Source organism: Heterodontus francisci, chromosome 5 (assembly GCF_036365525.1).
Source record: "Heterodontus francisci isolate sHetFra1 chromosome 5, sHetFra1.hap1, whole genome shotgun sequence".
Classification (NCBI taxonomy): Eukaryota; Metazoa; Chordata; class Chondrichthyes; order Heterodontiformes; family Heterodontidae; genus Heterodontus; species Heterodontus francisci.
The window spans coordinates 16,355,973-16,371,181 of NC_090375.1; the positions used below are offsets into that span (position 1 = coordinate 16,355,973).

Below are 15,209 nucleotides of genomic sequence, written 5' to 3' on the forward strand. Positions count from 1 at the left end.
GTGTAGCTGTTTAAGGCAAGAGTTCTTGTTGCAGGCATGCTCCACCATTTAACTTGATGCAGCAAGATATGGAAGTACTTTGACAAACTTTGTGAAGCTGGATAATTTTGTTCATATCTCAGTGGCTATCCCTCTCACCAAGGGAACTGAATTTACCTGCTCACTGACCTCCTCCTATGTAAATGTTGCCAAATTATTTGCCGAAGTCTTCCAAGGAAGATGTCCCCAGATTCATACAAGATGCTGCACTTCTGTTCTCTTATCAGATCATTCTCTGTAGAAAGGGCAGCTATCCCCTTTATCCTGGCTGCTTATACTTAGCAGGAGTAGGTCATACAGCTCCTTGAGCTTGCTCCACCATACAATAAAATCATGCTGATCTTGTACCTCAACTCAACTTTCCTGCCCTATCCCCATATCCCTTGATTCCCTTAGTGTCTAAAACTTAATTGATCTCAGTCTTGAATACAGTCAATGACTGAGCATTCACTTCCTACAGCCATGTCCCCTGTTTCTTTGAAGTTTGACAGCACAGTGCATCACTACTATGCCGATAATATTCCCTGTGCAACCTCCAATCTGATCAGGGAATGCATGACTAATATTTAAATGGGTGGAGCTCTCACAGTATCACAAGTTGATTCTTGTGCACACTTGACGTGATGGGCCCTCAAATTTAGACTGAAGTGCCTGATCCCCTCTTCAGAATGTTTCAAAGTATTTCATAGCCAAAAAAACATTTTTTTCAGTGACTCAATTTGCACACAGCAGATCGGAGAAGCATCAAATGAATTGGCTACTTATTTTGTTTCTGGCAGTAATGGTTGGACGAGGGAAGAATATTGCAAAACCAATGTTCCTCTTCAAGTAGTGCCAAAAAGGAACTTTACCTCCACCTGAATTGGCAGGCAGGGCCTTGGTTCAGCATCTCATTTGAAAAATATTCCAGTATTTCTCTCAGAACGGTAATGCCAGCCTAGATTTTTTGAGAGAAACTAAAAGACATCAATAAACAGGCAAGCCCAGCTGCTTCATTTCAGATTAGGTGTATTTCACAAAACTTTGATCATAGGATATAAAGCACCATTCGCTACTGAAAAACAATGGTTCTTGTTAAAGACAATCAGAAGTTTAAAGAAGATCACAAAGTTAACTTTGAAATCTTGGCTTTTAAAATTATTGATCTACACAAGACAAAAGAAAGAATCACAATGCAGTGATTTTCTTGTATTATACATCTACAGTGTCAGTCTCCAATTTATAATTTCTGGTCTAAGGCTCCATTCACAATAGGCCCCAATACAGCCACAGCTTCAATCTCAACTCGGCCTCCCTGCAAAAGAAAAAAAAAAATCACACAACTGAAGCAAATATTTGACTTACAGACGTGTCAGTAGCATGGACTCCAAGTACATTCACTAAATTCTGATGTCATTAGAAAGCTTTGAGTTATAGGATTTGCAGCACAGAGACAGGCCATTCGGCAAAATTGGTCTATACTGATATTTATGTTCCACACAAGTCTCCTCCCACCCTACTTCATCTCAACATATCAGCACAATTTTATATTTCTTTCTCCCTCATGTACTTATTTAGCTTCACCTTAAATGTATCTATTATAAATCACCTCAAATACATGATGTGGTAGGGAGTTCCACATTCCACATTCTCACCAACTTCTGGGTGAATAAGTTTCACTTGAATTCCTTATTGGATATATTAGTAACTATCTTGTATAGATGGCCCCAGGTTTTGGACTTCCCCACAAGTGGAAACATCTTGTTAATTGACTTGTTAACTAACTGAGCAAAACAAACTGCACACTTGGCGATATGCTTGTTTTCTTATTGCTTATGAAGTGGGAAAATTTGGATATCGCTGAAAAACAAGAATATGAATATACTGCAAAATGCCTTAAAAAAACAAGGATACAGTAGTCTCAAGGTTATTGTACTGGACAAGCAACCCAGGAGTAGTGAATTCAAATTCCACCATGGGAAGCTATGAAAATTAATCCAATAATTATGGTATTTTGTGATCACCAGAAAATAACCACGAAAACAGCTCGACTTTTGTTTAAAAACCCAGTAAGGCACCAATGTCCTTCATGAAGAATAACAGTAATTACCTCATCTGGCCTATATGTATTGCCAGACCCACATAATATGGTTGACTTTGAATGCCCTCAGGGAAACTAGGGCAAGGTAATAAATATTGCCATGTCAGTCTTGCTTATATCCCAAGGAATGGGAGTAATAGATAGCTATCAAAGATTCAGTATGGGTTTGAATGTCCTGCTTGTGTTGCATCACGCCATGATACGAAAAATGAAATTTAAGATAGTTAACATTAGGCAGGTTATGAAAAAGTTGATATGTTTCAAAGAGAATTTGTGCCCTCCATTGGTTAACAGGTTAACAAGTGGAATATACAGAAGATGACAATTCACTGAGCAAAAAGGCAAGACGTGATTAAAGTGTTCAGATACAATTCAGATTCAAAATAATAATATCTCAGACACGTCTTCAAAACTGAAATGTGATCTCAGAATACATTTTTAATGCGATAGGTTGAAAAACCATTTCTGGAAATACAGCACGTCTGCTAGACAGGCAAATACACTTATTAGCCATCTTCTGCCAGAGGGTCTATCCTCAGCACAAAGCATCTCCCCTGCCTTAGAAACCAACATTCCCTGCACTCCACTAGGAAAAAAAAAAAGAGGCTGTTAAAGTCACCTGCAGACTAGAGAATTGCAGAATTCCCTGGAGAACAATGAAGTGGTGTTCTTGAAGCTTCTGTTGAATCATCGAATCACAGAAAGTTTAAGGCACAGAAAGATGTCACTTGGCCCATCGTGTCTGTGCCGGCCAAAAAACGATTCACCCATTCTAATCCCACCTTCCAGCATTTGGTCCGTAGCCCTGCAGATTACGACACTTGAGGTGCATATCCAGACTCCTTTTGAAGGAGTTGAGAGTTTCTGCCTCAAATACCCTTTCGGGCAGTGAGTTCCAGAGCCCTGCTATCCTTTGGGTGAAAAAGTATTTCCGCATCTCCCCTCTAATTTCTTGACCAATCACTTTAAAATCTATGCCCCCCTAGTCACTGACCTCTCTGCTAAGGTGAATAGGCTCCTCAAAAGTTGGTACATTTAAATCAGATCTCCGCTCAGCCTTCTCTGTTCCAAGGAGAACCACCCCAGTCTATCCAATCTTTCCTCATAGCTGCACTTATCCACTCCTTGCAACATCCACATACATCTCCTCTGTACCCTCTCTACTGCAATTACATCCTTTCTGTAATGAGGTGACCAGAACTGCACACAGTACTCAAGTTGTGGCCTAACCAATGAGTTATACAGTTCCAGCATATCCTCCCTGCTCTTACATTCTATATCTCGACTAATAAAGGAAAGGTTTCCATATGCCTTCTTAATCGTACATCTAATGTACGCTAGCACATTGACCTGTCTTGCTACCTTCAGGGATCTGTGGACATTCACTCCAAGGTCCCTTACTTCCTCTACACTTCTCAGTATTTTCCCATTAATCGTGTATTCCTTTCCCTTGTTTGACCTCCCCAAAAGCATCACCTCACACTTCATCAGGTTAAATTCTATTTGCCACTTTTCTGCCCATCCGACCAGACCATCAATATCTTCCTGCAGCCTACAGCTATCCTCCTCGCTATCTACCACACAGCCAATCTTTGTGTCATCTACAAACTTCTTGACCATGCCCCCTACATTTACGTCCAAATCGTTTATACCACAAAAGCAGGGGACCCAGTATTGAGCCCTGTGGAACACCACTGGAAACAGCCCTCCAGTCGCAAAAACACCCGTCAACAATTACCCTTTGTTTCCTGCCACTGAGCCAATTTTGTATCCACCTTGCTGCATTTCCCTGGATCCCATGGGATTTTTTTTTTTTTTAAACCAGTCTACCATGTGGGACCTTGTCAAAAACCTTTGCTAAAATCCATGTAGACCACATCAACTGCACTACCTCATCTATCTTCCTTGTTATTTCTTCAAGAAATTCGATCAAGTTGGTCAAACAAGATCTTCCCTTAACAAATCCATGCTGGCTATCCTTAATTAACCTGTGCCTAAGTGACAGTTTATCCTCTGTCTCAGAATAGATTCCAATAATTTGCCCACTACTGAGGTTAGACTGACTGGTCTATAATTATTTGGTCTATCCCTCGCTCCTTTTTTAAGCAGAGGTACGTTAGCAGTTTTCCAGTTCTCCGCCACTACACCTGTATCCAGTGAGGACTGGAAAATGATGGTCAGACCTCCTGCTATTTCCTCTCTTGCCTCTTTTAACAGCCTGGGTACATTTCATCCAGCCCTGGTGATTCATCAAATTTCAAGGATGCTAATCCCATTAATTTTTCCTCTCCCTATCTTTATCATATCCAATACTTCACACCACTCCTCCTTGACTACAATATCTGCATCGCCCCCCTCCTTTGTGAAGACAGATGCAAAGCATTAATTAATAACTATACAGACATCTTCTGCCCCGATATATAGGTTACCTTTTTGGTCTTTTATGAGCCCTACTCTCTCCTTAGTTATCCTCTTACTCTTAAATGTATTGATAAAACATCTTTGGGTTCACCTTGAGTTTGCTTGCCAATATTCTTTCATGCCCTCTCTTTGCTTTCCTAATTCCCTTTTTAATTTCACCCCTCCACTTTCTATACTCCTCTTGGCTTTCTGTAGTATTGAGTTCTCTGTCGGACATACGCTTTCCTTTTCTGCCTTATCTTACACTGTAACCTTCCTGACATCCATGGGACCCCACATCTGGCCGTCTCACCCTGGCCCTTCGTGGGAACAAGTTTATTCTGAACCCCTCGAATTTCTCCTTTGAATGCCTCCCACTGCTCTGACACTGATTTACCTTCAAGTAGCTGTTTCCAGTTCACTTTCGCTATATCACTCTTCAGTTTAGAAGCATTGGCCTTTCCCCAATTGAGGACTATCCCCTGTTCTCTCTCTGTCCTTTTCCATAATTATGTTAAAACTGATTGAATTATGATCACTACCACCAAAATATACTCTCCCACTGCCACTCCTTCCATCTGCCCATCTTTATTTCCTAAAACTAAGTCTAAACGTACGCCCTCTCTTGTTGGACTTGCTACATACTGGTCAAAAAAGTTCTCCTGAATGCACCTCAAGAATTCTGTTCCCTCAATTCCTTTCACACTAAAACTATCCCAGTGGGGTAATTAAAATCCCCTTTTGTTCTTTCACTTCAGAGATTTACCTACATATCAACTCTCATATCTCCCTCTGACAGTTCTGGGGTCTATAGTACTCTCCCAGCAGTGTGATTGCCCCTTTTCTGTTCCTTAGCTCAATTCAGATGGCCTCATTTGATGAACCGTCCAACATATCATCCATCCCCACAGCTGTAATAGTTTCCTTGAGCACAATTTCCACACCCCCTCCTTTCTTATCCCCCTCCCTATCGCTTCTGAAAACCCTGTAACCAGGAACATTGAGCTGCCATTTCTGTCCCTCCTTAAGACATGTTTCTTTAATAGCTATATCATACTGCCACTTGTCTATCTGTGCCCTCAGCTCATCTGCTTTCTTTGCTATACTCCTTGCATTGAAATAGATACTCTTGAGCACTGCCAACCTCTTTTTAAAAACATTTTCTAACCTTTGTTTCCTCTGTCTTCCAGACTCATCCATTAATTTTCTGCCTTCCGTTTTCATTTCTGATTTTGTCCCAACTGAGTCTACCCTCAGGTCCCCATCCTCCTGCCAAACTAGTTTAAACCCTCTCTAACAGCACTAGCAAACGTCCCACAAGCAACTCAGTCCCCGGCTCTGGTCAGGTGCAACCCGTCCAGCCTCTACAGGTCCCACCACCCCAGGAATCTAAAGCCCTCCCTCCTGCACCATCTTTCCAGCCACGCATTCATCTGTCTTATGCTTTTATTTCTAAACTTACTTGCGTGTGGCACTGGGAGTAATCTGGAGATGACTACTTTTGTGATTGTGCTTGCTAATTTCTTACCTAGCTCCCTAAATTCTGACTGCAGGACCACATCCCTCATACTACCTATGTCGTTGGTTCCGATGTGGACCATGACTGCTGGCTGTTGACCCTCTCCCTTCAGGATGCTCTGCAGCCACTCAGTGACATCCTTGACCCTGGCACCAGGGAGGCAACACACCATCCTGGATTCACGTCTACAGCCACACAAACGCCTGTCTGTACCCCTGACGATTGAATCACCTTTCACTATGGCTCTTCCAGTCTTCCTGGTACCCTGCTGTGTAGCCTGAGCCACCCGTGGTGCCATGGACTTGGCTCTGGCTACACTCCCCAAGTGAAGCATCACTTTCGTCAGTATTCAGAAATGAATTCCTGTTGGAGAATGAGATGCACTGAGGGGTCTCCTGCACTACCTGCCTGATTCTTATTGACTGCCTGGTGGTCACCCATTCCCTCTCTCCCTACATACTCAAGCTGTGGAGTGAACTTGTTGAAACAGCAAAGGAGATCAAAGACAATAGGCCATCATTGAAAAGGAGGGAGGAGATGATGAAATGGAGAGCTAGAACACATACTTCCAGGTTGGCTTCAGAGTCAAGGGGCTGCAGGTTCTAAACCCACTCCAGAATTTGATCTAGGCAGATATTACAGTTCTGAGGGATTGCTGCATCATTGAAAGTGTCACCTTTCAGATGAGTTATTAAAACCAAGACCTGTTCATCTTGGAAAAGATCCCACATGACAATTCCAAGAGGAGCAGGAGAATTCTCAGATAACATTTATCACAACCTACAAAATCAAAAGCCATTCAAGGATTTTGGACATCTCTGGCAAGGCGGAAGGCCTATGTGCCAAGAACATTTGTAGCAGTCGTTGGTACAATTCAAAAGGACATTAAGATTCTAACGCGTAGCATAACATCACACCAGGTAGGGATGGCAGGTTCTTTTTTGTGAAGAATAATTAAACAAATAGTCGTTTGGTAGTACAGAACTTGAGTATTGCTGAAAATAGAGACATGTTGTCAAAGCTTTACGCCTTGCACTCATCAGGACAATCCACAAGAATACCAATGCAAGGGAAAACAACAACTTTATATGTATGAGAATAGAGTGCTGATTGGTTGGCAAGTGAACTCTGATTGATAGAGGGGTCACCATGGAGAATGCACCAGTTTACAGTGACTGACAGTTAACTGCAAAACTTTGTTTGAAATTTAAACCAGGCAGCTGACTGATTGGTCAAGGCATTGCCCTGAGGAATGAACCAGCAAATGGCTGTCACTTATTTTGTTTAGCTGAAACAGGCTCAATGTTTGTACATGTTCTTTCTGCCTGCTAAGAGCAGGGCCGTGTAGCAACACATGAAGCTAGCTGTTTCACGCTGCTACTATGCAGTAGTAACATGTGTGGTGCTCGCCACTAACAGGATGCTGCCATCAAGCCAAAAAGATGTCCTGCCAATCACGCAATTGAGGTAATGTGATACATGAATTTCAATGCCAGTAAGATTCTAGGTATATAGGCCATACGTCCCAAATACTGGCAGATCGTATCAAACAACATATCCTTTCTGCTGTTCACAACGTGCAAAGTACAAGCCATACCCAACCAGCCCATGCTTGCAAAACTCAAAATAGAGTGTCCAACATTAGATGTGCTTCTGCAATTGGACAACATTTACTAACTAATCCTCATTATGCTAAGAAGTACACTGACAACTAATTTAAGATGGTCAGTCGGGCTTGCAGTGTGGCGCGTTTGTGTGTGTTGGAAGCTACATATATTAATACACAGGGCCCTGTTCTTTGTAGACAGAAAGAACATGTACAAACATTGCGCCTGTTTCAGCTGAGCAAAATAAATGACAGCCATTCACTGGTTCACTCCTCAGGGCAATGCCTTGACCAGAGTCAAGCTGCCTGGTTTAAAATTTCAAACAAAGCTTAGCAGTTAATGGTCAGTCACTGTAAACTGGTGTATTCTCCATGGCAACGCCTCTACCAGAGTTCACTTGCCAACCAATCAGCACTCTCTTCTCATACAGTATAAAATTTTTTCCCTTACGTTGATCTTCTTGTGGATTGTCCTGATGAAGAGTGCAAGACAAAAAGCTTCGACAACATGTCTCCATTTTCAGCAATAATTAAACAGTTGGGTTTTTTTTTTTAAACAATGGGATTTACTGAATTCAATTTCACAACCCGCCATGGTGGGGTTGTTTTTAACCCTGAGTGGGTTTCTAAGCAGGTGGGAGACAATGTGAGCGGGTGTGAGGTTGAAGCCTGGAGTATATTAACACTTGGGCCTCAACTACCAGGGGTCATGTCCCTGCCCTTTTACGAGCCGCTCCAGGCCCAGGGTTAAGACCCACGGCCAATGGTGGATCCAGCGAGTTTTTGGTGGTGATGGTGGTAGAGCTAGAACCGAGGGACAACAGTTGCTTAAAGGCGGAGGATTCTTCAGAAAGAGAACTTGTGTTTCCTTTGAAGCACACAAGGAAGACAACAGGAAACACCTCATTTATTTTTTTCCCCCTAGTGATATTGCTCATTTCTCATGGAAGTTAAAAATGGGATGCGCTTATGAGCAACTGAAGAGGAAAGTACAGGACTGTGAGGCATGCAGAAATGAGCACTGGACTTGCCCTTCGGCAGATCATCACTACTACCTCAACAATACGTCGGTCAGCTGTCCACTTGAAATGGGTGGGAAGCAGTAGTTACCAGGGGACAAGATTGGAAGTGAGTGCGGAGAGTCCAGCTGGCATTAAGGAAAGACTCGCTGGAAAGCAAGGTCATTGGCAGGGTTCATTTGTAAAGTTCTTGATGGGAGTGGGGGAAAATATGCAAATAAAACTAAAGGCAAAATTTAAAGTTGAAAGATCCATGTAAGGATCAGAAATACTGATTTATGTTCAGAGAAAATGAATTTGCAGTATATTCATAATATTGAGGGAAGAGATACAGGGCAATAAATCAAAAATCACCACTTGATTGTGAATAATATGTCTCTAGACCATCTTTCCTTCCCAATCTTCTAACATTCCCCAATTCTTTCCTCATGATCCAATGCCTTTGATCAGCTCATCAATACAAATAACCAAAACAACTTACCCGTGGCAATGCAGCAACCTGGTAGGCAGCTCTGGCTGGAAAGTTGGTTTTGAAATCTGAGAAAGAAACACAAATTTACTATGCAGAATTGACAGCACAGAAACAGATCATTTGGCCCAAGAAGGTTTTGTTTTATTCATTTCATGGGTTGTGGGCAGCGCTGGCAAGGCCAGCATTTTATTCCCTATCCCTAATTGCCCTCGAGAAGATGATGGTGAGCTGCCTTTTTGAACCGCTGCAGTCCACGTGAGGTAGGTACACACACAGTGCTGTTAGGAAGGGAGTTCCAGGATTTTGATCCAGCAACAGTGAAGGCAATATAGTTTCATGTCAGGATGGCTTGGAGGGAAACTTGCAGTTGGTGTTCCCACATGTCTGCTGCCCTTGTCCTTCGAGGTGGAAGAGGTTGCGGATTTGGAAGGTGCTGTCGAAAGAGGCGTGGTGAGTTGCTGCAGTGCATCTTGTAATGGAACACACTGCTGCCACTGTGCGCCAGTGGTGGAGGGAGTGAATAATTAAGATGGTGAATGGGGTGCCGATCAAGTGGGAGCTTTGTCCTGGATGGCTTCGAGCTTCCAGAGTGTTGTTGGAGGAGCACCCATCAGGCAAGTAGAGATTCTTCCATCACACTCCTGACTTATGCCTTATAGATGGTGGGTTACTCGCTGCAGAATTCCCAGCCTCTGACCTGCTCTTGTAGCCACAGTATTTAGGTGAATGGTCCAGTTCAGTTTCTGGGCAATGGTAACCCGCAGGATGTTGATATTGGAGGATTTAGCGATGGTAATGCCTCTGAATGTCAAGGGGGGATGGTTAGATTCTCTCTTGTTGGAGATGGTTATTGCCTGGCACTTGTGTGGCGCGAATGTTACTTGCCACTTATCAGCCCAAGCCTGGATATTGTCCAGGTCTTGCTGCATCCAGACACGGGCTGATTCAGTGTCTGAGGAGTTACGAATGGTACAATCAGTGAACATCCACACTTATGATGGAGGGAAGGTCATTGATGAAGCAGCTGAAGATGGTTGAGCCTAGGACATTACCTTGAGGAACTCCTGCAGCAATGTCCTGGAGCTGAGATGATTGACCTCCAACAACCACAACCATCTTCCTTTGTGCTAGGTATGACTCCAACCAGCGGAGAGATATCCGCACCACCACCATCACCCAACCCCCTTCAATTCCCATTGAGTTCAGTTTGGCTAGGGTGCCTTGATGCCATACTTGGCAAATGCTGCCTTGGCATCAAGGATAATCACGCTCCCCTTGAGTTCAGGTCTTTTGTCCATGCTTGGACCAAGGCTGCAAAGAGGTCAGGAGCCGAGTGGCCTTGGCAGACCCAAACTGAGCATTAGTGAGCAGGTTGTTGCTGTGTAAGTGGCACTTGAAAGCACTGTTGATGACACCTTCCATCACTTTGCTGATGTGAGAGGGGGCAATTTTCCACATTGTCAGGTACATGCCAGTGTTGTAGCTGTACTGGAACAGATTGACTAGGGTCCCGGCTAGTTCTGCAGCATAAGTCTTCAATACAATAGCTGGGATGTTGTCAGGACCCATAGCCTTTGCCATATCCAATGCCTTCAGTCGTTTCTTGATATCAAGTGGAGTGAATCAGATTGGCTGAAGACTGGAATCTGTGATACTGGGGACTTCAGGAAGAGGCCAAGATGTATCATCTACTCAGCACTTCTGGCTGAAGACGGTTCCAAATGCTTCAGCCTTTTCTTTTGCACTTACATGCGAGGCACCCCGATCATTGAGGATGGGGATATTTGTGGTGGCGCCTCCTCCACCTCCTCCTATTAGCCGTTTAATTGTCCACCACCATTCATGACTGGATGCGGCAGGACAGCAGAGCTTTGATCTGATCTGTTGGTTGTGGGATCACTTATCGTTGCTTCTGCTGCTTGGCAGGCAACTAGACCGGTGTTGTAGCTTCACCAGGTTAACACCACATCTTTAGGTATGCCTGGTGCTGCTCCTGGCATGCTCTCTTCCTCGAACGTCTGGCTTGATGGTAATGGTAGAGTGGGGGATATGCCAGGCCATGGGCGGCACAGTGGTGCAGTGGTTAGCACCGCAGCCTCACAGCTCCAGGCACCCGGCTTCAATTCTGGGTACTGCCTGTGTGGAGTTTGCAAGTTCTCCCTGTGACCGCGTGGGTTTTCGCCAGGTGCTCCGGTTTCCTCCCACCGCCAAAGACTTTTGCAGGTGATAGGTAAATTGGCCATTGTAAATTGCCCCTAGTGTAGGTAGGTGGTAGGGAATATGGGATTACTGTAGGGTTAGTATAAATTGATGGTTCTTGGTCGGCACAGACTCGGTGGGCCGAAGGGCCTGTTTCAGTGCTGTATCTCTAAATAAAATAAATAAAAAAATTTTAAAAATGAGGTTACAGATTGTGTTTGAATACAATTCTGCTGCTGCTGATGGTCCACAGTGCCTACCGGATGCTCAGTTTTGAGCGGCCAGATCTGTTCTGAATCTATCCCATTCAGCATGGTGGAGGGTATCCTCTGTGTGAAAATGGAACCTCATTTTCACCATGATTGCGTGGTGGTTACTCCTATCAATACTGTCCTGGACAGATGCATCTAAAACCGATAAATTGGTGAGAACAAGTTCTAGTAGGTTTTTCCCTCGTTGGTTCCCTCATCACCTGCTGCAGGCCCATCCCACCAGGTATGCCTGACCGAGCACTCTTGGTGATGGACATTGAAGTTCCCCACCCAGAGTACAGTCTGTGCCCTTGCCACCCTCAGTGCTTCTGCGAAGTGCTGTTCAACATGGAGGAGTACTGATTCATCAGCTGAGGGGTGGAGGAGCAGGGGGGCTTGGAGGCAGTAGATGGTAATCATCAGGTTTACTTGCCCATGTTTGACCTGATGCCATCAGACTTCAGAGGCCCAGTGTCAATGTTGAAGACTCCAAGGGCAACTCCCTCGTAACCTGTATACCACTTTGCCACCATTTCTGGTGGGTCTGGCCTGCTGGCGGGACAAGACATACCCAGGAATAGCGATGGTGGTGTTCTGGGACATTGTCTGTAAGGTATGATACCTAGAGTATGACTAGGTCAGTCTGTTGCTTGACTAGGATGTGGGACAGCTCTCCCAATTTTAGCACAAGCCCCCAGATTTCAGTAAGGACGGCTTTGCAGGGTCCTTTTTTCTTTGAATTCTTTCACGGGATGTGGGCATCACTGGCAAGGCCAGCATTTGTTGCCCATCCCTAACTGCCTTTGACAACTGAGTGGCTTGTTAGGCCATTTCACAGGTCAGTTAAGAGTCAACCACATTGCTGTTGGTCTGTCTTCCTCACCAATCTGCCTGCCGCAGATGCATCTGTCCATGACAGTATTGGTAGGAGTGACTACCGCACACAGTCGTTGTGGATTCGAAGTCCCATCTTCACATTGAGGATACTCTCCTTCATGTTGTGTGGCACTACCACCGTGCTAAATGGGACAGATTTTGAACAGATCCAGCAATGCAAAAAAAGGGAATCCATGAGGCGCTGTGGGCCATCAGCAGCAGCAGAATTGTACTCAACCACAATCTATAAACTCATGGCCCGGCATATCCCCCACTCTACCATTACCATCAAGCCAGGAGACCAATGCTGGTTCAATGAAAAGTGCAGGAGAGCATGCCAGGAGCAGCACCAGGCATACCTCAAAATGAGGTGTCAACCTGGTGAAGCAACAACACAGGACTATCTGCGTGCCAAACTGCATAAGCAGCATGTGATAGACAGAGCTAAGCGATCCCATAACCAATGGATCAGATCTAAGCTCTGCAGTCCTGCCACAGGGCTATGGGCCCTGACAATATTCCGGCAATAGTACTGAAGACCTGTGCTCCAGAACTTGCCGTGCCCCTAGCCAAGCTGTTCCAGTACAGCTACAACATTGGCATCTACCCTGCAATGTGGAAAATTGCCCAGGTATGTCCTGTACACAAAAAGCAGGACAAGTCCAACCCAGTCAATTACCGCCCCATCAGCTTACTCTCAATCATCAGTAAAGTGATGGGGAAGGTGTCATCAACAGTGCCATCAAGTGGCACTTGCTTAGCAATAACCTGCTCAGTGACGCTCAGTTTGGTTCCGCTAGGGCCATTCAACTCCTGACCTCATTACAGCCTTGGTTCAAACATGGACAAAAGAGCTGAACTCAAGAGATGAGGTGAGAGTGACTGCCCTTGACATCAAGGCAACTTTTGACCAAGTATGGCATCAAGGAGCCCTAGCAAAACTGAGGTCAATGGGAATCAGAGGGAAAACCCTCCGCTGGTTGGAGTCATACCTAGCACAAAGGTTGTGGTTGTTGGAGGTCAATCATCTCCGCTCCAGGACATCACTGCAGGAGTTACTCAGGGTAGTGTCCTAGGCCCAACCATCTTCAGCTGCTTCATCAATGACCTTCCTTCAATCATAAGGTCAGAAGTGGGGATGTTCGCTGATGATTGCACAATGTTCAGCACCATTTGCAACTCCTCAGATACTGAAGTAGTCCCTGTAGAAATGCAGCAAGACTTGGACAATATCCAGGCTTGGGTTGATAAGTGGCAAGCAACATTCGCGCCACACAAGTGCCAGGCAATGACCATCTCCAACAAGAGAGAATCTAACCATCTCCCCCTGACATTCAATGGCATTACCATCGCTGAATCCCCCACTATCAACATCCTAGGGGCTACCATTGACCAGAAACTGAACTGGAGTAGCCATATAAATACCGTGGCTACAAGAGCAGGTCAGAGGCTAGGAATCCTGCAGCGAGTAACTCACCTCCTGACTCCCCAAAGCCTGTCCACCATCTACAAGACACAAGTCAGGAGCGCAATGGAATACTCTCCACTTGCCTGGATGGGTGCAGCTCCAAAAACACTCAAGAAGCTCGACACCATCCAGGACAAAGCAGCCCGCCTGATTGTAGATGGGGTGCCAAACATTCACTCCCTCCACCACCGACGCACAATGGCAGCAATCTGTACCATCTACAAGATGCACTGCAGCAACGCACCAAGGCTCCTTAGACAGCACCTTCCAAACCCGCGACCTCTACCAACTAGAAGGACAAGGGCAGCAAATGCATGGGAACACCACCACCTGCAAGTTCCCATCCAAGTCACACACCATCCTGACTTGGAACTATATCACCGTTCCTTCACTGTCGCTGGGTCAAAATCCTGGAACTCCCTTCCTAACAGCACTGTGGGTGTACCTACCCCACATGGATTGCAGCAGTTTAAGAAGGCAGCTCACCACCACCTTCTCAAGGGCAATTAGGGATGGGCAATTAGGGCTGGCCTGACCAGTGATACCCACACCCATGAATGAATCAAAAAAAAACATAGGCCAGACCAGGTAAGGACAGCAGATTTCCTTCCCTCTAGGGCATTAGTGAACTGGATGAGTTTTTACGACAATTGATAGTAGTTTCATGGTCAACGTTACGGAGACTACTTTTCAATTCCAGATTTTCATTAATAAATTGAATTTATTAATTAACTGAATTTAAATTCCAGTAGCTGCCACAGTGGGATTTGAAGCCTATCCCAGAGTATTAGCCTGAGCCTCTGGATTACTAGTCCAGTGACATCACCACTATGCCATTGTCTCCTCATATCCTAGGCTCAACCATCTTCAGCTGTTTCCAATGACCCTCCCTCCAACATAAGTTCAGAAGGGGGGATTTCACTGATGATTGCAGAGCGTTCAGCACCATTCACAGCTCCTCAGATACTGAAGCAGTCAGTACCTGCATGCAGCAAGACCTGGACAACATTCAGGCTTGGACTGATTAGTGGCAAGTAACATTTGCACCACACAAGTGCCAAGCAATGACCATCTCCAACAAGACAGAACGTAACCATCTCTCCTCAACATTCAAAGCCTTTACCATCGCTGAATTCGCTGCCATCAACATTCTGGGGAGGCGGTTACCATTCACCAAAAACTCAACTAGACCAGCCATATAAATACAAAGGTTACAAGAGGAGGTCAGAGGCTGGAAATCCTGTGGCGAGTAACTCACCTCCTGACTCCCCAAAGCCTGT

General features: G+C 44.9%; 1 protein-coding gene across 2 annotated transcripts in view; it reads right to left on the minus strand.

The window, feature by feature from the left end:
- Positions 1–1,030: 1,030 nt before the first annotated feature.
- Positions 1,031–15,209, minus strand: part of rida (reactive intermediate imine deaminase A homolog) — a 62,266-nt gene continuing 48,087 nt past the window's right edge. For both annotated transcript variants that reach the window (XM_068031149.1, XM_068031150.1), the window contains exons 5-6: positions 9,145–9,200; positions 1,031–1,333 (exon numbers count right to left, since the gene is read on the minus strand). In XM_068031149.1, coding sequence (XP_067887250.1) covers positions 1,259–1,333; positions 9,145–9,200 — 131 coding nt within the window. In that variant the 3' untranslated portion in view covers positions 1,031–1,258. The remainder of the gene's footprint in view (positions 1,334–9,144; positions 9,201–15,209) is intronic.